Below are 24,297 nucleotides of genomic sequence, written 5' to 3'. Positions count from 1 at the left end.
GAGGAAACAAAATGAGACAGAACACCAGCATTACAGACCAATTTTGACAGACCTCTGATGATGACCACAACCCCACAGGACAGCCACACCGGGCGCTGATGGCATTCGGAACACCAATGACCAGAGGGGACCGTGGGAGTCAGGCCTGATGGGCGTGGACCGCAAACGAAACACTCAACGCGGTGTGGACCAGTTATAAATCGCCCAGCAAGAAACAGAAGTGGAGACCAAGGAAACAGCCAGGATACAGAACACCAGACGCTACTGAGATGACCGCAACCCCAGAGAGCAGCCGAACTGGGTGTGGACGGTAGTGGGAACACCAGTGACCAGAGAGGTCCATGGGACTGGCATCTGGCAGGCATGGACGAGGAGGGAACACCTGATGGCAGCGTGGACGAACTAGGGAGTGCCCAGCACCTTGCAGACATAAATACTGGACTCAATCTGCCCAAGAACCATTCTCGGAGTTACACCATCGAATGCAAGAATGACGTGAACATCTGGCAGACGTCCCATTTTTTCAAAATGTCAACAGATCGGCAGGAAAGCCTGAAGAACTACAGGATTGAGCAAGTTTAATACCAATGGCACTGTGGATATGTATGCAACACATAAATAATCCAAACGGGATAATATTAAGGACTCATGTAGCCACAAAAGAAATGTATAAATAGCTCCCCTGGAGGAGCTACTGAGGAATTTTTTCCATACAATTAACTTTAACAGGCAGGCATGCAATAACCATATTATCTTCTCATTTTAAGGCTGCCAGATCTCTCCCCAAGTGAGAATGTTCGAAGCATTATGAGTAAGGCATTCCATCCAGCTCAGAATTCCCTAACAAACCCTTGGACAGAAATTGCCACAGTATCCCTCGAAAGGACATAACACAATTCAGTCAATGCCAAGCCAAATAACTGCTTGCTTAACAGACAGAGGTGGACAAACACATTATTGATTCACTCAATTTGTGAAGCTCTTTCTCTTGAATAAATCATTCAGCATTTCTGAAATTGTAATAATTTGTTTGTCTGTACATGTATATAACATCTACCAATTTCTGCCCCATTTGGATAATTGCTTTGTGGTACTTCCTGCCACCCCGCCACCCTCTCCCCCCCACCCACCCCAAGAACGTACATTGTTCAAACAAGGGTTTAGGTTGAAGACTGCTCTTTTCAATTGGGTTACCTTTGTATCTTCGAGTAGCCAGACAACCATCCAGTTCATACAGCCTCAGTCTCATATGTCTGGGTAAAGCTAAGCATGAGCATGCCACTCCTATTGTCACATGACTATACCAACCAGCAAACTTTCAGTCAGTTCTGCACTCGCATCTGATATTGTCAGTCACTATCACCACTATACTACAAAATACTGGATAACAACCTCACTTGGCACTTGGTCTTTCTCTCGGATTGTGATTCAGATTGTCTCCTCTTTCCTGTTGGCCTGTTGACATTGCTGTGGCAAAGGTTTCTGCTTTGCATTTAACTGTTTACATCAATTGCTTTGGCCTTGTCCTTGTCTGTGTCCTGTCTGTCATCAGGCAGCCATGTTTAGCTCAGCTACTGCTTGGTGTCATGTTATCTTCTGCATGCGGCCCTTCTGCCTTGTGGCTTCAAGTGTTTCTCTCTTGGGTTCTCACACATATGCTGATATCCAGCTACTCGCAGATGTAGCAACATGTCTGTGTTTTAGCTTAACATCCACTGTTGTGTTTTAGTCACCTTGGAGTTGCGGGTTTTCTTACTGAGGGTCGTCCCTTCCACAAAACCCGCATGATGAAACCGTTGGTTCCACAGTGTGCAACACCAAATATTCCTGCTCAGCATCCAATAACTGATGGGAGGCATGCAAAATTTAAGAGTTAGCAAACCGAGACTCATAATCATTAGATAGTTCAGAACCTAAAATGTGTCAAACATGTGCTCAGTGAAATTGGTTCTCCTTCCTATGGAGTGTGGATGCATGAAATGTGATGCATTGTACATAGTGGAAGAAATACAGAAAAGACAAAGAGAACGAAAATGGGAATGAAATAAGAAGGATCTCTGAGTATATTATCCCCTTCCTATAGATTGTTTATTTTTGGGTTTCATGCATATATGACAGAAGTGTATCACCTGGATGAAGAATGTGTCAGATTAACACTGTGATAATCATATGTAAATGGACATAAGCCTTACAATCTAAATTATATGTAAACAGATACACAAAAAGTTAGGTACAAATGTTCAAATAATAACTCAGATAATAGTAGTAATAATAGTCACATGAACAAATTATTAGGCTTACATTCTAATTCATACAATAAGCATTCTTTCAACAAGTTCTCCTTTTCTGGAGAGTCCAGAAGCCACATGTACAAGAGGCTACGATGGCTGTCAGCTAGGTCGTGAGTATTTCTCTTCTTTCTATTCCAGTGTGATATCAGGTATTGAAATTAAGAACAGTATTTGGCATAAAATGGCATGTCTGGTTACAATAACTGCAGTGCACCATGAATAGCAGTAATTTGAACAACCATCATTCACTTTTGGCATTTTTATCCTTCCTGTGATGTTAAATTCCCCCCATGAAACATGGACCTTGTCACTGGTGGGGTGACTTTCATGCCTCAGCACTACAGATAGCCATACCGTAGGTGCAACCACAATGGAGGGGTATCTTTTGAGAGGCCAGACAAATGTGTGGTTCCTGAAGAAGAGCAGCAGCCTTTTTAGTAGTTTCAGGGGCAACAGTCTGGATCATTGACTGATCTGGCCTTGTAACATCAGCTTTACTGTATGGTTAAATGATGATGGCATCCTCTTGGGTACAATATTCTAGAGGCAAAATAGTCCCCCATTTGGAACTCTGGACAGGGACTACTCAGGATGATGTCATTATCAGGAGAAAGAAAACTGGCATTCTACGAATTAGAGCATCGAATGTCAGATCACTTAATTGGGCAGGTAGGTTCGAAAATACAAAAAGGGAAATGGATATGTTAAAGTTAGATATAGTGGGAATTAGTGAAGTTCGGTGGCAGGAGTAACAAGACTTCTGGTCAGGTGAATACAGGGCTATAAATACAAAATCAAAGAGAGATAATGCAGGAGTAGATTTGATAATGAATAAAAAATAGGAGCACAGATAAGCTACTATAAAGAGCATAGTGAACTCATTATTGTATCCAAGATAGACATGAAGCCCACACCTACCACACTAGTACAAGTTCTTATGCCAACTATCTCCATAGATGACAAAGAGATTGAAGAAATGTATGATGCAATAAAAGAAATTATTCAGATAGTTAAGGGAGATGAAAATTTAATAGTCATGGGGGACTGGAATTCAATAGTAGGGAAAGGAAGACAAGGAAAAGTAGTAGGTGAATATGGACTGGGGATAAGAAATGAAAGAGGCAGCCACCTGGTAGAATTTTGCACGGGGCATAACTTAATCATAGCTGACACTTGGTTTAAGAATCAAGAAAGGAGGTCATATGAGTGGAAGAGGCCTGGAGACACTGGAAAATTTCAGATAGATTATATAATGGTACGACAGAGATTTAGGAACCAGATTTTAAATTGTAAGACCTTTCCAGGGGCAGATGGGGACTCTGACCACAATTTATTGGTTATGAACTGTAGATTAAAACTGAATAAACTGCAATAATTTAAGGAGATGGGAACTGGATAAACTGAAAGAACCACAGGCTGTAGAGAGTTTCAGAGAGAGCATTAGGGAGCAATTGACAAATACAGGGGAAAGAAATATGGTAGAAGAAGGAGGGATAGCTTTGAGAGATGAAATAGTGAAGGCAGCACAGGATCAAGTAGGTCACAAGACAAGGGCTAGTAGAAATCCTTGGGTAACAAAAGAGATATTGCATTTAACTGATGAAAGTAGAAAATATAAAAATGTAGTAAATGGAGCAGGCAAAAAGGAATACAAATGTCTCAAAAATGAGATCAACAGGAAGTGCAAAATGGCTAAGCAGGGATGGCTAGAGGACAAATGTAAGGATGTTGAGGCACATATCACTAGGGGTAAGATAGATACTGCTTACAGGAAAATTAAAGAGACGATTGGAGAAAAGGGAACCACCTGTATGAATATCAAGAGCTCAGATGGAAAACCAGTCCTAAGCAAAGAAGGGAAAGTGGAAAGGTGGAAGGAGTATATTGAGGGTCTATACAAGGGCGATGTACTTGAGGGTAATGCAATGGAAATGGAAGAGGACGTAGATGAAGATGAAATGGGAGATATGATACTGTGTAAAGAATTTGACAGAGCACTGAAAGACCCAAGTCAAAAAAAAGTTCCGGGAATAGACAACATTCCATTAGAACTACTGACAGCCTTGGGAGGGCCAGCCGTGACAAAATAAACTATCATCTCTTGGGCAAGATGTGCGAGACAGGAGAAATACCTTCAGACTTCAAGAAGAATATAGTAATTCCAATCCCAAAGAAAACGGGTGTCGACAGGTGCAAAAATTACCGAACTATCGTTTTAATACGTCTTGGTTGCAAAATACTTACATGAATTCTTTACAGATGAATGGAAAAACTGGTAGAAGCTGACCTCAGGGAAAATCAATTTGTATTCCGTAGAAATGTTACAACTAGCGAGGCAATACTGACCCTACAACATACCTCAGAAGATAGATCAAGGAAAGACAAACCTACGTTTCTAGCATTTGCGGACTTGGAGAAATCTTTTGACAATGTTTACTGGAATACTCTCTTTCAAATTCTGAAGGTGGCAGTGGTAAGAGACAGGGAGTGAAAGGCTATTCACAATCTGTACAGAAACCAGATGGCAGTTATAAGCATCAAGGGGCACGAAAGAAAAGCAGTGGTTGAGAAGGGCCTAAGACAGGGTTGTAGCCTACCCCCGATATTATTCAATGAGTATATTGAGCAAGCAGTAAAGGAAACAAAAGAAAAATTTTGAGTAAGAATTAAAATCCATGGAGAAGAAATAAAAAACATTGTGGTTTGCCGACGACATTGTAATTCTGTCAGAGACGGCAAAGGACCTGGAAGAGCAGTTGAATGGAATGGACCGTGTCTTGAAAGGAGAATATAAGATGAACATCAGAAAAAGCAGAACAAGGATAATGGAATGTAGTTGGATTAAATCAGGTGATGCTGAGGGAATTACATTAGGAAATGAGACACTTAAAGAAGTAGATGATTTTTGCTATTTGGGGGGCAAAATAGCTGATTATGGTCAAAGTAGAGAGGATATAAAATGTAGTCTGGCTAAGGCAAGGAAAACGTTTCTGTAAAAGGGAAATTTGTTAACATCAAGTATAGATTTAAGTGCCAGAAAGTCTTTTCTCAAAGTATTTGTATGGAGTGTAGCCATTCTGAGTACATCCCCCAGGCTGTGGCTAAGCCATGTCTCCGCAATAGCCTTTCTTCAAGGAACAATTATTCTGCAAGGTTCGCAAGAGAGCTTCTGTGAAGTTTGGAAGGTTTTATAACATGATACATCTCTTTTGGTGGACCATTATTTCTTATTTAGTCTAATAACCACCTCTGCTTGGACAAAGATTTGGTATTATAATCAAACAAAGTCCAGAATGAAATTTTCAACCTGCAGCAGTGTGTGCACTGATATGAAACTTCCTGGCAGATTAAAACTGTGTGTCACACAGAGACTCAAACTCTGGACCTTTGCCTTTCATGGGCAACTGCTGTATCAACTGAACTGCCTAAGCACAACCCAACACCTGTCCACACAGCTTTATTTCCACCAGTATCCCATCTCTATCTTCCAAACTTAGCAGAAGCTCTTCTGCGAACCTTGCAGAACTAGCACTCCTGTAAGAAAGGATATTACAGAGACATAGCTTAGCCACAGTCTGGGGGATGTACTCAGAATGGAATTTTCACTCAGCAGAGGAGTGTGCGCTGATATGAAACTTCCTGGCAGATTAAAACTGTGTGCCAGACTGAGATTCGAACTCTGGAGCTTTTCTCTTCGTGGCAACTACTCTACCAACTGATCTACCCAAGCATGACTCATGACCTGTCCTCATAGCTTTACTTCTGCCAGTTTCTTGTCTCCTACCTTCCAAATTTCACAGCTCTCCTGTCAACCTTGCAGAACTAACACGCCTAGAAGAAAGGATATTGCAGAGGCATGGCTTAGCCACAGCCTGGGGGATGTTTCCAGCCCCAGGCTGTGGCTAAGCCATGTCTCCACAATAGCATTTCTTCCAGGAACGATTATTCTGCAGGGTTCGCAAGAGAGCTTCTGTGAAGTTTGGAAGGTAGGAGATGAGGTACTGGTGTAAGTAAAGCTTGAGGATGGGTCGTGAGTTGTGCTTGGGTAGCTCAGTTGGCAGAGCACTTGCCCGCAAAAGGCAAAGGTCCAGAGTTCGAGTCTCAGTCCAGCATACAGTTTTAATCTGCCAGGAAGTTTCATATCTAACAAAATTAAAAAAAAAAATTTAAATAAATCTGGACATTTTACTTTCACTACTACCTTATTAAGTAAGAATTTAATATTTCTAGCATGCCATAGAAAACACAAATTAATTAAATGAAGTGAGCAACAAGCAGAGTTTTCAGACTGAGTCATTTTCTGTTGAAATTCAACTGGGCACAACAAAAAATTGTATAAAAAATCACATTACCATTTCCTTGGTGTCTTTTGGAGAACACTGAAGTTTATCCCATAACAAATGAGTTCTGCAATCAACCATTCCTTTTGCTACCATGCTCTTTATGCGATTACATGAAGTGGATGCTTGTTCCAAAATAAGCTGCTGCATCAACTGTTCGTGTGACGAATAGTAGCCCAAGTAGTTCACAGATTCTTGTCTGAAAGCAGCAAAATTACATAAAAAATGGTTTCTTCTTAAGTTAGTTACCAATTAAAGTATAAGGCAAAAATCATTACAGATTTCCTGGAAAAATTTGTTTTGTTCTACAGGTCACTTGACAAGAAAAAAAGAGAGAGAAAATGCCCACTACCCTAGCTACAGTCATATTTAGTATTTAGTAGCAAACACTGCCACTATGATCATGTGAGTTATTAAAATCTCTTCCCTTCTTAAAGAGGTAGTTTATGTGATTTTTAAATATATGATGCAGATAACTATGATGAATTCATACTGTCTTCACTACAATGGGGTGACAAATGTTATGAGATACCTCCCAATATCACGTCATTTTGCCCAGTGTAGTGCAGCAACTCATCATCATGGCATGGACTCAAAAAGTTGTTGGAATTCCCCTGCAGAAATATTGAGCCATGCTACCTCTACATCCACCCATAATTGCAAAAGTGTTACCAGTGCAGGAGTTTGTGCAGGAACTGACCTCTCAATTATGTTCCATATATGTTCAATGGGATTCATACTGAGTAATCAGTGTGGACAGATCATTTTCTCAAATTCTCCAGATTGTTCTTCAAACCAAACATGAAGAGTTGTGTCCTGGTGTCATGACATCATTGCTTGGGAGCATGAAGTCCATGAATGGCTGCAAATGGTTTCCAAGTAGCTGAACATAAACATTTGCAGTCAATCATTGGTGCAGTTCGATCAGAGGGCCCTGTCCATTCTATGTAAACACAACCCACACCACTATGGAGCCACAACCAGCTTGCAGAGTGCCTTGTTGACGACTTAGGTCCATGGCTTTGTGTGGTCTGCACCACACTCAAATCCTACCATCAACTCTTACCAACTGAAATTAGGACTCATCTGACCAGGTCACATGTTTAGAGTTGTCAAGGGCCTAATCAATATGATTACGAGCCCTGGAGAGGCAATGCAGGTGATGTCATGCAGTTAGCGAAGGCTCTCACTTCGGCTGTCTGATAGCAGTGTCCTAGCGGGCATATTCATCACACATTCCACATTGATTTCTGTGGTTATTTCAGGCAGTGTTACTTGTCTGCTACCACTGACAACTCTATACAAACACTGCTCCTCCCGGTCATTAAATGAAGGCCGTCAGTCACTGCATTGTCCATGGGGAGAGGTAATGCCTGAAATTTTGTATTCTCAGCATACTCTTAACACTGTGGTTCTTGGAATATTGAAATTCCTAATGATTTCCAAATTGAAATGTCTTGTGCGTCTAGCTCCAACTACTATTCTGCATTTGAAGTCTGTTAATTACCATAATGTGGTCATAATCACGATGGAAATTTTCCACATGAAGCAACTAAGTACAAATGACAGCTCTACCAATGCATTGCCCTTTTATACTTGTGTACCCAATACTACCACCATCTGTACAAGGGTATACTGCTATAGTGTGATTTTTATCACCTCATTGTATATTATTTATATTTTAACACATGAAGATCTAAATGAACAATTTAAAGATGATGATACCCACAGCCAATACATGGTAAATCTTGTAGCAATATACCACAGCTCCACAATTTATATGTTTTGTGTCACATCAAGGCCTCTTTAAGGATCATAGCATGTTTATACATACACAGTAGAACACAGTCTGCTTAAAGTTATTTGTGAAAATATTGGTAGACCACAACAAAACAAAGTGAGAATCATGTAGATATACTGAGATGATTGTGTTTCAGATACTATGCTGGTAGATATGACAATCATTGCTTCATTGCTTACAACGTATTTTCGAGTGATTGATCCACTGTGATAACAATGCATCGGAATGGGCCAGTTGTTACAAGATGATGCTGATTTTTGCACCTCATGTTTTTTTTTTTTTTCTGTGTAGATGACTATGTTCGTGCAAGATGAATGAAATGTTGTGTTAGCAGTTCTGAACAAACGAATAGACTGAATGAGAAACTAAGTGAAGCGTTGTTGCAGCAGTCTACACTAAAGGTGTTTCACAATTCCATAAGGTGTTGCAAGAAGATGTAGTGTCTAATCTAGGGTACTTACAAAGTGCTTGTTGATCTAGATTTGTTAACTGCCACTGTTTTTAATTACATGTCTGTGATAGGATACTAATTATGAAATGTTTTCCCCATATCATTACTCAAAATGTTACTCTAAAGTAAAATGCTAACACTTTTATCTTGATATGGAAAGCTTATCTATGAAGTACTTTATTTCTCAAAACATATTTAAATTTGTATTGACTTATGAATCACTAATCTATATAATACATATTGATGGGACATGCCACATAGTACTTCACACATATTTAGCAACAATAAGTTATCTGTAAAGTGGTGCTTGGAAGAGCTAACGTCAGCCTAGAATTTATTTAGAATGCGCAGGAGAGCTATTCAGGTGCTAGTTCACATAACAATGAATTTTCTTCAATTGCAGCCTGAAAAACTAAGTAAGCTCATACAGCATCTAATTTAGAACACAGAAACATGGCTAAAAGGGCACATGCTAAGCTGAGTCACATTAAGTACTTTCACAGAGGGTTACACTTATTCAAATTTTTATGCACATAAGACAAAAAGAGGAGACTCTCTTCTAATTCACTGCATGATCAAATAAATTAAATGTGGTATTAATGTTGAAGGAAAGTTCTTGTAGGGTGTAAATATTTTAGCATTAAAGGAGACCACTCACTGAAAGGCAGTAGCATTGAGTTGTCAAAAGGCATGCACAAAAGGAAGAAAACTTGCTAGCTTTCAGAGTTATCCTTTGACGATCTAGAGTGAAATACACAAACGCACATGCATATACATGCCTATGTTCCTACATGGTGCCAGATAGACTGACAGTGATATTTGTTGTTTACTTACAGATTAACATTTGAGTGTGTTCTCTGCTTACAATCATCTTTCAATTAGTGTGAATAATGTAATTGTAAACACCACTTCTAATTTCAATTAAAAAGCCAATTATGTCCATGAAATACCTTATCTGTGTTTGTGTTGGGACACTGATGTCCTTTGTATGTTCTGAACTTGTTGATGATTCAAGCCCGCTGTGAACAGTTTCACTGTCAGAAGCATTCTTATCACTGCACTGGTCATCAGGCAAAGGCTGCTGTGGTTGTTCATGTGTAGCAGTTGAAACTGTGCAGAACTTTCCAAGTTTCCTTTCAATTTCTAGCTTCGGGTACAGTTCCCTGTTTAAAAGTATGTACAATTACTGAATTCAACATCACACATCCCATCACTTATCTTATTGAATAAAATGAAAAAATAACAAAAATCAGATTTCTTAAAAAAATTTAATTCGGTAGTATTTTTATGAAATACACTGAGTGTGGAAACTGAGAGGATGTGAATATGCAGGGATTGAATCTGGATCAATGCGTTTACATTGGCATTGTGGGAATGGGTCTGGAGTTAACTGCATGTATTTGATTAATATACAATGAAGTGGTGTATGTAAACTGAAACTGATTTACAATGGATAACCATAATATTTTGAGGTCCTCCCAATAGTCTGCACAACAGTTTCAGTTTATAATTAATTTATATGTGAGAAAGATATTTTTATCAGAATATCATAATAAGTACAAAACTAGTACTGTAGGCATGCACCACACAGGAAGTTCAACAAAATGCTGTGAAAGGGAAACACAACCATTAAACACAGCATACAGAAAAGGTTAACACAATACAATTGACAGACAACAAAGCCATAATAGTTATATTGGTTTGAGGCTTGTGTTTGGTTGACAAGAACACACAACATTTGACACTGGAAGGAATATAAGGGAATCATAAAATAAGTTATCCTTTTAAAAGACATTTTAAATGAGGAAAATGATGAAGTTAATATGTACAGCAGAATATGACATGGACATTGAGGTAGACAAATATAACCTGGGAGTTAAAACATCTATGGCTGTACTTTACTTCACACATCACAGACATAAAACAATTCAAAGTCCAAAAATAGAGTGAAAGAAAATGGATGCCTGGAGTTTGATACCTCACAGTCATTTAGATAACTAAAGACAAAACAATAGGTTGGAGAAGGATGACAGTATGAAGTGACCTTGTGTTGTTTAAGAACCAATTCTGATATTTGACTGAAACAATTTCAGCAAATCACAGAAAAGTGAAATAGGTATGGCTGAAGATCCAGATGCTGTATCAGGTGTGGGATCCTTTCTGCAAATACAAGCTAAAGTTCATACAAATGGAAGGCTTATTGACCAAGTTATGAGCCTGTTTCTTTAAATACACATTTTAGTAAATAAGCTGAGAAACAGAAACATTTAGTTCATAAGAGTGAACTGCAAAGAGTGGCACAGTTTTTATTCACATTGCGCTGGGAGTTCCTGAGGTATGAGTTTGGTATAATTTACACTCTGTATATTGCAGATGAGTCTTCTCCTCCTTCTTATTAACAATTGAAGCTTGGACAGAAACACATTTGGCCACACATTATATTCTGCATAAACAATTATAAAAAAAAATACAAAATAATGACATTTGGACAACTAATCATCAATTAATATTTATTACATGCACAGAACTCACCTGCGACTTGTTAAAATAATGTAATATTTCAGCCGTAATGTTGACTCTTCAATGGACTTCTCAGCTTGATCATATAAAAATGAATTATGAGATACAATCAAGGTGATATCAAAATCATCTGTACGTTTCACATCATGAGCATCTTTATATGTGATATGAGGTGTATTTTCAAGTTGAACAAGAACATATTCATTATCCTGTAAAAATAATTGGACAAACTGATAACATGGTACTTGATGATGACTTAAAATGAAATAAATTACACATGTGATTATACTTACATATGGAGTATCAATTTCATAAGTCACTGGAACCATTCGAAAAACTTCCATCCGATACTGCTTCTCATGACTCAAAAGGTAGTTGAAAAGTTGACGGGCTGGTGTTGTCAGGTCTTCCACATCCAGTACATCTGAAACCAGCAGTACTCTTAAGATAAAAAATTTCCTGCAGCATTTCTTATCAAATTAGAAGAAAACAGTATAAGGCCAAGTCTCAATGTTAAAACTGCAGAGGAATTAGACATTCTTATAATGGGAGAAAACATGACAACAAAAATGGAGAGGAGGATGAGGTCAGAGCTGACCTTCCTAACAACAGCATGGTCGTCATAAATGGACTATTTATTCATCCATACAGTATGGGGAATGCAATTTCCCATACCTCACTCATAGGAACTATCGAAGCATTTGCCTCAAGTTGTCTAGGAAAACCATTTGCCTCAAATTGTCTAGAAAAACCACAAATAATTTTATCCTGAATGGTTGGACAGGGATTTAAACCTTACTTCTGTCAACACAAGTCAATTTTGTTAACAACAGTGCCAATGTGTGTGCTCTGCTATGATAAAAAGTTCAAAAGCTAAGCAGCAATCATTATTCACTTTTTAAGTGCCTCACTGCCTTTCCTCTGTGTAGCAGATGATGTTTTTTCTTCACATCATTATTTTATCTTCCATACATGATTTTCTATTACAAAATAATATACATTTGTATTGTTGTTAGTAATATTATTATTATGATAAATATTTCAGTTTTGTGGTCTGACACTCATGTAGCTAACATATATGTATGAGATTTTAGAAGCCCATATTCTGATTTCAGTGGCTGCTAGGATTTTAAAGTTAACATGCAACTGATGCACTGTTCACCATACATCTGACTAGTACAAAAACCCTTTCAGAACTGCCTTAATATTTAATTTTCTTAATGTAGTTAATTTTGAAGAAATACTAATACTACTTCTCAGCTTCTGTTCTTTCAGTAAGTCTTCATTTCTTCTTCTCTTGATTATTTACAGTTTAGTTTGAGACTATTTCAATCAAATAGAAATTTGCAAAATCCAACTTGCACAATAAATCTGAAAAGAAATCCTCGCTGTTCTAGTTTAAATAATCTGCCATAGCAGACAACTCAAAAATATATCAATTGATCAAGTGGAAAAATAGTGGCATCCAGGCAGTTGTATAAAATATTCTTGCAGTATAAAATAAAAATAAAGATTAGAGCATATGGTGATAATCTTCATCATCTTTGAGAGAAACAACAAGGATACTACAGCAAAAAACTTCAGTCCGACATCCTGATAGTTGCTGAATTTCAAATGAATTTTGTGTGTCATTAGCCTGTTTTGAAGCACTGAGCATTTCTACACATCTTAAGTCAGCATAATGCATTGGAATCGACTTCATTCAGGCACAGAATGTACTTATTTAAAAGCTACTTATTTTTCCTGTTTTCAGTTTCAAACAGTCACATTCCTCAGGCTGTTGCATTCTCTCTGACATATACTCAGAAATTAATGTTCCAACAGATCACTCAATAAATCCTCCGTCAGACCTGTTACCTTGTCCTCAATGAAAGACTCTGCTTTCTAACCACATAAACTTTATTTACAAATATTTTCAGTCATTACGCATTATTACAGGCAGAAAATTATTCAAATTATGACAAGCAAGATGATCATTGTCTCTGGTCAGTGACCAGACACTGTGGTCATGTGTGTGTGAGTTGTGAATGTGTGTGTATTGTCTATTTTTAGAAGTAGGTCTTTTGGCCAAAACCTCACATGTTTAGCAGTCTTTCTGTTGTGCTCATCTGCAGCTCAACATCTCCTCTATATGGTGAGTAGTAATCTATTCTTTTCACAATCCTGTCATTATTTCATCCTGGATTTTCAACTGTTTGATTAAGGTAGAAATTTGCATTATAGGCAAGCAGTTACAATCAAATGCAAACAATGCACTCTTTTGTGGACACAGAAGATGAATTTATTGTAGATGAGTACATTACAATTTAATGAACTATACAAAATAGATCTGTATAATGCATTGTTTCTGGACTATTTTGAGTTACTTAATTGTACTTAAATTGAGAACCAATTCTGGGACACACTGACAAATAAACTTTCATAGTATCAGGAGTGTTCAAACAGTATCAGACCTTCTTGTTTCCCGTGTAAGCAAAAGAAGTGCGGAAGACTTACTTTGGTGGAGATGTGGTGGGGGACAGTCATGGGTAGTTGTGAATTTTTTCTCACCAGCAGACAGTGTCAGTTGCTAACGGCCAGCCCATGAACATGGACCTGTTGTGAGCACTCATCAGATTCCAGTAAGTTGTTAAATGACAGAAAAAACAGAGCAGTGAAATAATATCAAATCTTGCCAAAAACTTGGAGTTATCCAAATGCAAACCATTTGCAAGATTCAACAAGCTTCTGGGGATGATGCCATGAGCAACTCATAGATAAAGGGGTCCTGTAACTAATTCAAAGATGGCCCCACATCAGCTGACAGTGGACAAAATTTCATCAGCCCCACAACAAGAGGAAATGACAATGTCATTGAGCAAGTGCAGACACTGGGCATGGAAGAATGTCATATCACAGTACAAGAACTTGCAAATGAGGTAGGTGTAAGAATTGGATTGGTACATTCAGTTTTGATTGAGGATTTGAACAAGAGAAGAGTGTCGACAAAATTCATACTGCATTTGATGATGATAGGGCAGAAGCAACACCATCTGCAAATCAGAGACGTGGGTTTGTGTGTATGACCCAAAAACCAAGACGCAATCATCACAATAGAAATGGCTGACATCTTCAGGACCAAAAAAATCATGGCAGATCTGTAGCAATACCTGCTCTTTTTTTTAATACTAATGGGATGGTACATCATGAGCACACACCAATAGCCAACCCATCAGAAAGGAACACTACCACAAGTCCTTTTGTCATCTTTATGGTGCTGTGTGCTGCCAACGACTGGATATGTGGGCAGTAAAAACTGGGTAGCCCCATCACAATAACACATCTGCCCCTCCTGCAAATCTGATTCAGACTTTATTCATCAAACACAATATTCCTGTGGTTAGTCAGGCTTCCTACTTACCAACATGGCCCCATGTGACTTTCTGCTATCTCCCAAGCTGAAAATGCCCCTGAAAGGAACATGATGCATCAAGACAAGACATCATGTGGAATATGATGACCTAGCTAATCACTATTTGAAAAGACTTAATCCTGAAGTATTTTGAATAATGTTAGGAATGTTGGGTGAAGTGTGTGCATTACCAAGAAGATTACTTTGAATGGGATTAGGTTTCTGTACCTCAAACCAGTAAGTCTATTCCTACCAACCAAAGGCTTCATCCTTTTTAAATAAACCTTGTTGGCAAAAAGACACTGAAAAAACTACAAGAAAATAATTTATAACCATTTAGGGCAATCATGTCGAATTCCAAGTACATGCCAAAGGCTGGTGAGCATCCAGAAGTCTTTTACACAGTCACTGGTTAGATACTAGAATGTCTTTTAGCTTCTCTTCCTGTAGACATGCAAACAAAGTACCAATTGTCTTATGCATTGAATGCATAATGTTGCAGTGTTAGAAGTGTCTTATGCACCTATGTTTAAATTTCCTTCTATGGAGGAGAACAAGAGCTTGAAAGATTGAGCAGTCATCATTACTTCTTTAGCACATGTGTACCGTATAACATTTTGTTTTAAAGCTGAGTGACTATCAGTGCTCTTAGTCATTTTATACATAACTATGTATGCAGTAAGATGAAATTCAAATTCATAAAACAAAACATATGAAATAAATCTGTTTTTAGTATAATTCTGAACAAGTCTCTCAATTTTAAGAATAATTATGAAATAAATATCAGGAATGACAGGCAACACAAAGCTGATGAGTGCTAAACACACCACTTTTGTGCCTATTCCTAGGGCAAAAGTTACATTTTCATTTTTCAGACAGTTCCATATTTTACTCATATTGATGTATAAGAAACAGAAAAATGTACGTTCCTTCTTAAATTTTTATCAAGAAAAGAGAAAGGGAGGAAGGGGAAGAGAAGAGAGAGAAATTGATACTTCTGTCAGCTGACACAGGGTTTTCATACAATATTTAGTGGTTCACAGAATGAACTACTGGAGAAGAAACAAGTTCCTTGTTTTCTTAGTTCTCTGCAGTAATATTATGTTGTTTTTTTTTTTAATTTTCCAATAATTAATTAGTAAACTTCTGAAATACAATGGCTCAAAAAGAAAACTTACCTGCATATACAAGGTTTCTTGCAAAATTGGGAGCTTTGGAGTAGTACTTCATAAAATCTTCCAGAAAATGGGTTAAATGATAACCCTGACGAAGAAGCGCTTGGCGACCTGATACGTAGCCAGCAATGCTTCTCAAATGGTAATCATATGTGAATGAATGCAAATGCATCAGGATCTTGATTTTATCACATTCATCCAGGAAGCTAAGTGTAAACTGCAATTTCAAATTAACACATTAAAAATGTTTCTAAGTCTACATCTCTTACAGCATTTGACAAAGTTCCATAAAAACAAATATGAAATCTTGCATGGGAGAAATAAATGAGTAATATTTCAAGGTTTACAATATTCACTGCAGCCTAAAAAGATCTTTTCTATTTTGAATAGCCTGTTCTGTTTTCGCAGATGATTGCTGAATTACAGTACATCTTTCAGATGGCTATTAAATTATGTAGTGTTAACCTGCATCCTTTTTTTATGTCCTTTCTTTGTTGATCGTAGTTCTGAGATGGAGTCTTTCACTACCACTACCGGCACTATTTTCTGTTATATTGGTAGCATTTTTGGCTCGATGGCATTGATGTTCTTATTACCTGTACTAAAATGATGATGTGATGAATGTGATTCAAGTGGTTTAAAGTTATAAAAAATTATACTGAACAAAAATAGTTTATTTGAAGTTCTCCTGGAATCTCTCTCTCTCTCTCTCTCTCTCTCTCTCTCTCTCTCTCTCTCTCTCTCTCTCTCTCTCTCTCTCCCCCCCCCCCTCTCTTACACACACACACACACACACACACACACACACACACACACACACACACACACACACACACAGTATAGCGTCTTCCAATGTCAGTCCTTAAAAGATTAACTGAGAGTCCAGATCCAATTTTAAAAAAACCATGGCCAGTTAAAAGATTGTGGCAGAAATATGTGATTGGCTGATTGCCAGACAAAAAAAGATGAGCCAACCACTCTGCAACACATGAAAACTTCCAATCTAAGACCTAACATTGGAACCAGGAATCCACAAAATGCTAAAAGCTTTGTAACACTCATCTCATCATTAGCTAAAACAAACTGTAGGCCCTCCACTTACATTGGCTGCTGCCCTTTGGTCTGAATATAAAACACATTCTAATAAATCCAGACACAATCTAGATATCGATGATTATTTTATTTAAAATGACTGGTTCCGGCCTAGCCTTAGCACATCTTCAGAGTATCTCCATCCGCTGAAGTTGATGATGTTCAGAACAGTCAGTGGACCTCAGTTGCTGAAACTGCTTAACACACAGTTTCAGTGACTGAGGTCTACCACGTGTTCTGGCATTGTCAACTTCACCTGATGGTGCTATTATGAAGATGGCTTAAGATTAGACTGAAACGGGTCATTTTAAATAAAATAACCATTGTGATCTAGACTGTTTTTCACTATTTTTACATGGCTTACAAGAACATTGTTCTCCAAAAATGTTACCAAAAATTCTTTAAGTGTCACGGAAATCTTTGAAACCTTCATCTTAATGGCCAGATAGGGATTTGAACCCTGTTCCTCCTGACTGAGTCCACTATAATAACTACTGTGCCAGCTCACAGGATAAAATTTCAAAAATACTGTCTAATACACAGTGTGAGCCAAGTAAGATATAACACCCCTTCCATTTCGTGAATGGTTACAAATATCGAAATGTGATTTTTGGCAAATGTTAGAGCAACAAGGGGCACATATTCTTTTGTTTGGTTAATGTTTTTGCACTGGTATGAATGGAGACATTGAAGCAACTACATCTTTTTAAATGGGACTGTGTACTTTTCATAGCTGCATTTGAGAGCACGGTGGCTGGAATCACCATTAGTGGTGCAAAAACTTCCAAGCAGAGCTCTCGTGATATGCTGTGTCAAAAGTCAACAAATTTGTCTGTTTATTGTTCTGCACTACAGGCTGCTCATTTCTGCTTCCGCATTCATTGCATACAGATGTGTAAACCAATGGGGAGAAGTTGGATATACTACTTTTATATGGTGAATGTAAAAGAAATGATGTAAAAACAGTACCACAGTAAAGGGCTAACTATCTGGATCGCCAGTGTCCAATGCGCCAGGCAACTGCAAAATTATTAAAACGCTAGTGAGGACAGGCTGCTTGAATGCCAAACAGAGGACAGGAAAGAAGACAGCAACTGACAGGACACAAAGAAACAGTTCTTGCTAATGAATTTGCACAGTGGTATGAGACATATTGCTAAGGAATGTGTAATCAGCAAGATGACTGTCATTCGCATCCCACAACGACATGATTTCCATCCCTATCATCTGTCACTACATCAGGCACTCGACAACAGTGATTTCATATGCCATACAGAATTTTGTCGGTTTGCCATTCAGCAACTGAGAGATGACCCTATGTTTTTTCAAAAGTGTGCACTTTACTGATGAAGCAACGTTTACTAATAATGGTAATGTAAATTTGCATGATGAGCACTCTGTGCACCCAAAAATCCACACTAGCTTTGTCAGGTGCAACATCAATGGCTGTTGAGCATAAAAATATGATGGGGCATTAAAGGAAATTGTATTGTAGCACCTTACTTCATCTCACACATTCTAAATGGACATTCGTAAGCACACGTTGTGACAAACATTCTGCCGGTTGTTCCAGGAGAGGTTCCACTGAATATTCGACAGTGTATGTCACTGCAACACGATGGTTGTCCAGCTCACTCGTCCTTTGTTGCAATGCAAATACTGAATGAGAACTTTCCTGGACACTGGATATGACAAAATTCTGTTATCAAATAGCCTGTGAGGTCCCACAATTTGACTTCTCCTGATTTCTTTCTTTGGGGAGCATTCAAAGATGCAGTCTATGACAAAACATAGAATGACCAGTGCATGCTTTACCATATAATCCACTGTAATTACATCTGTTCATTGTTCTGTTGAATGCCGATTGCAAATGTGCCTTTCAGTCCATGCTCAACAGTTTGAACACATGCTTAAATAAATGATAAAGTTATTCATTTGGAAGACAAAATTTATGTTATGTGATTTGGGTGGTTACAACAACACTGTTGATATAGACTGGGACACTCAAACATTTATAATGGGTGGCAGGGACAAAGAAACCAGTGAAATTTTTTAAGTGCATTATCTGAAAACTACCTTGAGCAGTTAAACAGAGAACCAACTCGTGGCGATAACATATTAGGCCTTCTGGTGACAAACAGACCTGAAATACTTGAAACAGTTCAGCGATCATAAAGTGGTTACAGAATCGATGATTTCAGCCATAAATAGAAATATTAAAAAAGGTAGGAAGATTATTCTGTTTATGAAAAGTGACAAAAAGCAGATTTCAGAGTACTTGATGGCTCAACACAAAAGTTTTATCTCAAGTACAGATAGTGTTGAGGATAAGTGGACAAAGTTCAAAACCATCGTACAATATGCATTAGATGAGTACGTGCCAAACAAGATTGTAAGATATGGAAAAGAGCCACCATGGAACAACAACAGAGTTAGAAAACTGCTACGGAAGCAAAGGGAACTTCACAGCAAACATAAACATAGCCAAAGCCTTGCAGACAAACAATAATTACATGAAGCGAAATGTAGTGTGAAGAGGGCTGTGCAAGAGGCGTTCAATGAATTCGAAAGAAAAGTTCTATGTACTGACTTGGCAGTAGGTACGTGAATCAAAACAACATGTCCAGACACTCTGTGACAAAATGGTACTGAAACGGAGGATGGCAGATATAAGGCCAAAATACTAAATGTCTTTTTCCAAAGCTGTTTCACAGAGGAAGATTGCACTGTAGTTCCTTCTCTAGATTTCACACAGATGACAAAATGGTAGATATCGAAATAGATGACAGAGGGATACAAAAACAATTAAAATCACACAAAAGAGGAAAGGCCGCTGGACCTGATGGGATAACAGTTCGATTTTACACAGAGTACATGAAGGAACTTGCCCCCCTTCTTGCAGCGGTGTACCATTGGTCTCTAGAAGAGCGTAGCGTTCCAAAAGATTGGAAAAGGGCACAGATCATTACCGTTTTCAAGAAGGGACATCAAACAGATTTGCAGAACTATAGACCTATATCTCTAACGTCGATCAGTTGTAGAATTTTGGGACACATATTATGTTCGAGTATAATGACTTTTATGGAGACTAGAAATCTACTCCGTAGGAATCAGCATGGGTTTCGAAAAAGATGATCATGTGAAACCCAGCTCACGCTATTCGTCCATGAGACTCAGAGGGCCATAGACACGGGTTCCCAGGTAGATGCCGTGTTTCTTGACTTCCGCAAGGCGTTTGATACATTTCCCCACAGTCCTTTAATGAACCAAGTAAGAGCATACGGACTATCAGACCAATTGTGTGATTGGATTGAAGAGTTCCTAGATAACAGAATGCAGCATGTCATTCTCAATGGAGAGAAGTCTTCTGAAGTAAGAGTGATTTCAGGTGTGCCACAGGGGAGTGTCGTAGGACCATTGCTATTCACAATATATATATAAATGACCTTGTGGATAACATTGGAAGTTCACTGATGCTTTTTGCGGATGATGCTGTAGTATGTCGAGAGGTTGTAACAATGGAAAATTGTACTGAAATGCAGGAGAATCTGCAACAAATTGACACATGGTGCAGGGAATGGCAATTGAATGTCAATGTAGACAAGTGTAATGAGCTGCGAATACATAGAAAGAAAGATCCTTCATCATTTAGCTACAATATAGCAGGTCAGAAACTGGAAGCAGTTAATTCCATAAATTATCTGGGAGTAGGCATTAGGGGTGATTTAAAATGGAATGACCATATAAAATTAATCGTCAGTAAAGCAGATTCCAAACTGAGATTCATTGGAAGAATCCAAAGGAAATGCAGTAGGAAGTAGGTTACAGTACACTTGTTCATTGTTGAAGTTTCAAGAACATACCTTCACCGAGGAGTCAAGTAGTATACTGCTCCCTCCTACGTATATCTCACGAAGAGACCATGAGGATAAAATCATAGAGATTAGAGCCCACACAGAGGCATACCGACAATCTGCAACATCGATCACAGCGGAAGAACTATGGCATCATGTTTAAGTGGTCATGGTGTTGGACTGCCAAGCGGACGACCTGGGTTCAAATCTCCCTCGTACTGTTTATTTATTTATTTATTTTTTACAAAATTTTGAAATGTCCATCTGGTCATTGCAATGTTTGTCCTCTTTCTGTAGTCTTGGCAGTTGTCATACTCACACTATACAATGGTCATAGAATATGAGTCATGTGGTAAGAATACTGTCACAAGTAATTGTGATAAATAGTTAAGCAGGCAAGATACCACATAGACATCTCACAGAAATGAAAAGAACAAATAAACATGTGTAAACTATGTTACAACAAATGAATTCAAGGATCAAAATGTCCAAAATGGAATGCAATTTCAAAAATGATAAAAACCATGTTTTAACAGAGCACAGGGAAAACTGTGTGATTGTGAAACTGTTGCACTCATTTGCCACAAGTTATGTGACAAACTATTATGTTTTCATCATTTCCTTGGGAGGGATCACACTCAAATTCATATGAACAGCTAAATCGGGCAAGGACGCATATCTCACTCACTCACCAGGCATACAAATTACGTGCGTCGATAAGGATTCCTTCCATTTGATACACGTACTGTCACTAATGTCACGTATTACACACCAGACATGTTTTCCAGTGGAGGATTTGGTTGACTTGTTGCCTTGTCATTAAATATTTGTGGTTCCCATTTGAAAGTCACTGCCTTTCGGTTGCTAACAGAGTAGTTGTGCAGAATCAAATTTCATTACAGGTCCCTTTCATACACCCTGCTGTTGCAAACAGATGTTAACCATGACACAGACACAAATCTGAATAGAGAAAACAGCAAAAAATGGTAAGAGTGAACTTTGAACACAGGTTACCCACCTTACAGTCCAATAAAGTTTCCACTTAACCATGACGCCATGGCTCATCTGCCTTTCTCTATGTCGAAGTTCTTTTGATTGGACTATTCACTGTTTCTATTTCACTTTCTTTTCACAGTTCAGTACACCTTCTGCCTGTTTTCATGCTTGATCTGTGTTCAGTTTTTGATGGGTTGTCAAATGGGCCCTCTTACCACTAAATCTGAGAGGTGTGTGATGGGGAGTTTCCCTTGTTAGCAAAGGTAGATGCATTAGGTGATAATGATGAAACACTCAGCTCAGTAAGTAGCAAGTACACCTGCCAAAGCGGTAAGATTCACGATTCATTTCTTTAAACTGTTTTGTACATCTGTTACTGACTTCCCATGTTCCCAAAATGGGAATTTAAATTTGAATATGACAGCAGTTTCCCACATAAATTGCAGACCATTTTTATATTTCTGAATACTAATGGTCAACAATGTGACTAATCTTCAATGTATTTCTTTTACATACTGATTATATATGACTTTGGTCTGATGATATTTAGTTTTTAGGCATACTGTTATACTTCCTTTAATGAACTCTTCTATAATTGCTTCAGTTCTGCAGTAAAGCAACCAGATCTATGTCATCCACAGTTCAGGTAACATCCTCTTTTTCATCCAGTTACATAATTTAAAACCTCCTTCAAAGGATGCAGAAAGAAGTTATGGTGTCAGCATGCCTAAATCCATTTCAGATAAATCGAGCCAGCTCAACTGCTTACTTTTTCAGTTTTGAATTTTTCACTCTCTTCATTTAATCAAGCTCAAGCTGAAGTATTTCTGTAGCTGTTGCAAGATAAATTAATAGATGTAGATTTAAGATGGTTTTTCTTGGGGGATTTAAGCTTGGATTTAACTTGACTTGGCATTTCCTACACCCATTTTCTATTTAGCTTCATCTTGAAGAACGTGTTTAGAATGCACATTTTGTTATTCAGAGTGTTTGAAAATGGCCCCATGCAGATCACTAATTTTTACTTGTTCATGGTGTATTAGATAACAGAGACTATATCATTCTTGTTAACAATGTTCTGCAAAACTAATCTTACAATGCAGACTTCATTCTATAACACAGTAATATGTAACAGCAGTTACCATTAGACATTATTTGCATCCGAGTTTCACATATTAACAATTTATTGTGACACTGACTTTTACAATACACTGTAATTTTTGGTATTCCTTAGTACATTTGTGTAGATCACTTTTCATAATCTTTATTGTTACTTATTCATAAGCAAGGAAATGGTGAAGAATAAGGAAACTGAAAGAGATATACATACCTGAGATATTAGAGCACTAGATGTCTTTGACTGAAGGCGAGAGCATTCTAGGGCGTGCAGCTTTGCAAGCAAAAATGGCTCACAAAATGAGATTTCAAACAGAAGAATTCCGCCAAGAAGTGACTTCTGAAGATACCACACACCTCTCTCTACAAGTTCTGTGGGGGAAAGATTCTGTAAACTCTTCTTCCCATCATCATCATCTTTCTTTTTCTGTGATCGCTTATGACTGAAATTAAATTTTGCACATACATTAGGAAATTGGTCACAAAATACATACGAGGGGCATTTGAAAAGTCCATGCAAAGTCTGAGAGATGGCACCACCAGCCCATATCAAGGTCATATGTAGTTAGTAGCATCTTTGGAAAGAACACACACCAAGTTTCAGCCATATTGGTCCATTTCTTTGTTTTTGGGATTCGTGTGAGTCAAGGAAGTCGAGTGATTGTCAAATAATGGACGAAAAAGAATTTCGTATGATGATTAAACATTACTTTATGAAAGGCAAAATGCCTCTGCACCTTCGATTAGAACAGTTTATATGTGGTTTCAAAATTTTCGGAGTGGCCGTATGGGCACAAGTGATGCTGAACGTTCTGGACACCCTGTGGAGGTTACAACTCCAGAAATCATTGATAAAATCCATGTTATGGTGATGGATGACAGAAGAGTTAAGGTGCGTGAGATTGCTAGTGCTGTGGGCATCTCGAATGAATGGGTACATAATATTTTGCATAAACATTTGGACATGAGAAAGTTATCCGCAAGATGGGTTTCGCGACTGCTCACGCTTGACCAAAAATGGAATCATGTGAAGTGTTGGAAGGATGGTTTGCAGCTGTTCAGGAAGAATCCACAGGACTTTAAGTGTCATTTCAGCACTGTGGATGAAACATGGATACATTACTATACTCCTCAGACTGGACAACAGTCTAAACAATGGGTTACCAAGGGAGAATCTGCACCGAAAAAGGCAAAGACCATTCCTTCGGCCGGAAAGGTTATGGTGACTGTGTTTTGGGATATGCAAGGGATAATCCTCATCAACTATGTG

General features: G+C 38.2%; 1 protein-coding gene across 1 annotated transcript in view; it reads right to left on the bottom strand.

Annotated features, from left to right (window-relative positions):
* Positions 1-24,297, bottom strand: part of LOC124555989 (KICSTOR complex protein SZT2-like) — a 332,080-nt gene that overhangs the window by 22,625 nt on the left and 285,158 nt on the right. The window contains exons 34-39 of the mRNA XM_047130034.1: positions 23,242-23,470; positions 15,973-16,186; positions 11,697-11,827; positions 11,416-11,612; positions 9,834-10,046; positions 6,644-6,830 (exon numbers count right to left, since the gene is read on the bottom strand). Of these exons, the coding sequence (XP_046985990.1) occupies positions 6,644-6,830; positions 9,834-10,046; positions 11,416-11,612; positions 11,697-11,827; positions 15,973-16,186; positions 23,242-23,470 (1,171 nt within the window). The remainder of the gene's footprint in view (positions 1-6,643; positions 6,831-9,833; positions 10,047-11,415; positions 11,613-11,696; positions 11,828-15,972; positions 16,187-23,241; positions 23,471-24,297) is intronic.

This window comes from Schistocerca americana, chromosome X, assembly GCF_021461395.2.
Source record: "Schistocerca americana isolate TAMUIC-IGC-003095 chromosome X, iqSchAmer2.1, whole genome shotgun sequence".
NCBI lineage: Eukaryota > Metazoa > Arthropoda > Insecta > Orthoptera > Acrididae > Schistocerca > Schistocerca americana.
Note: the sequence above shows the minus strand (reverse complement) of the source record. Positions and strands in the feature narration are given on the sequence as shown.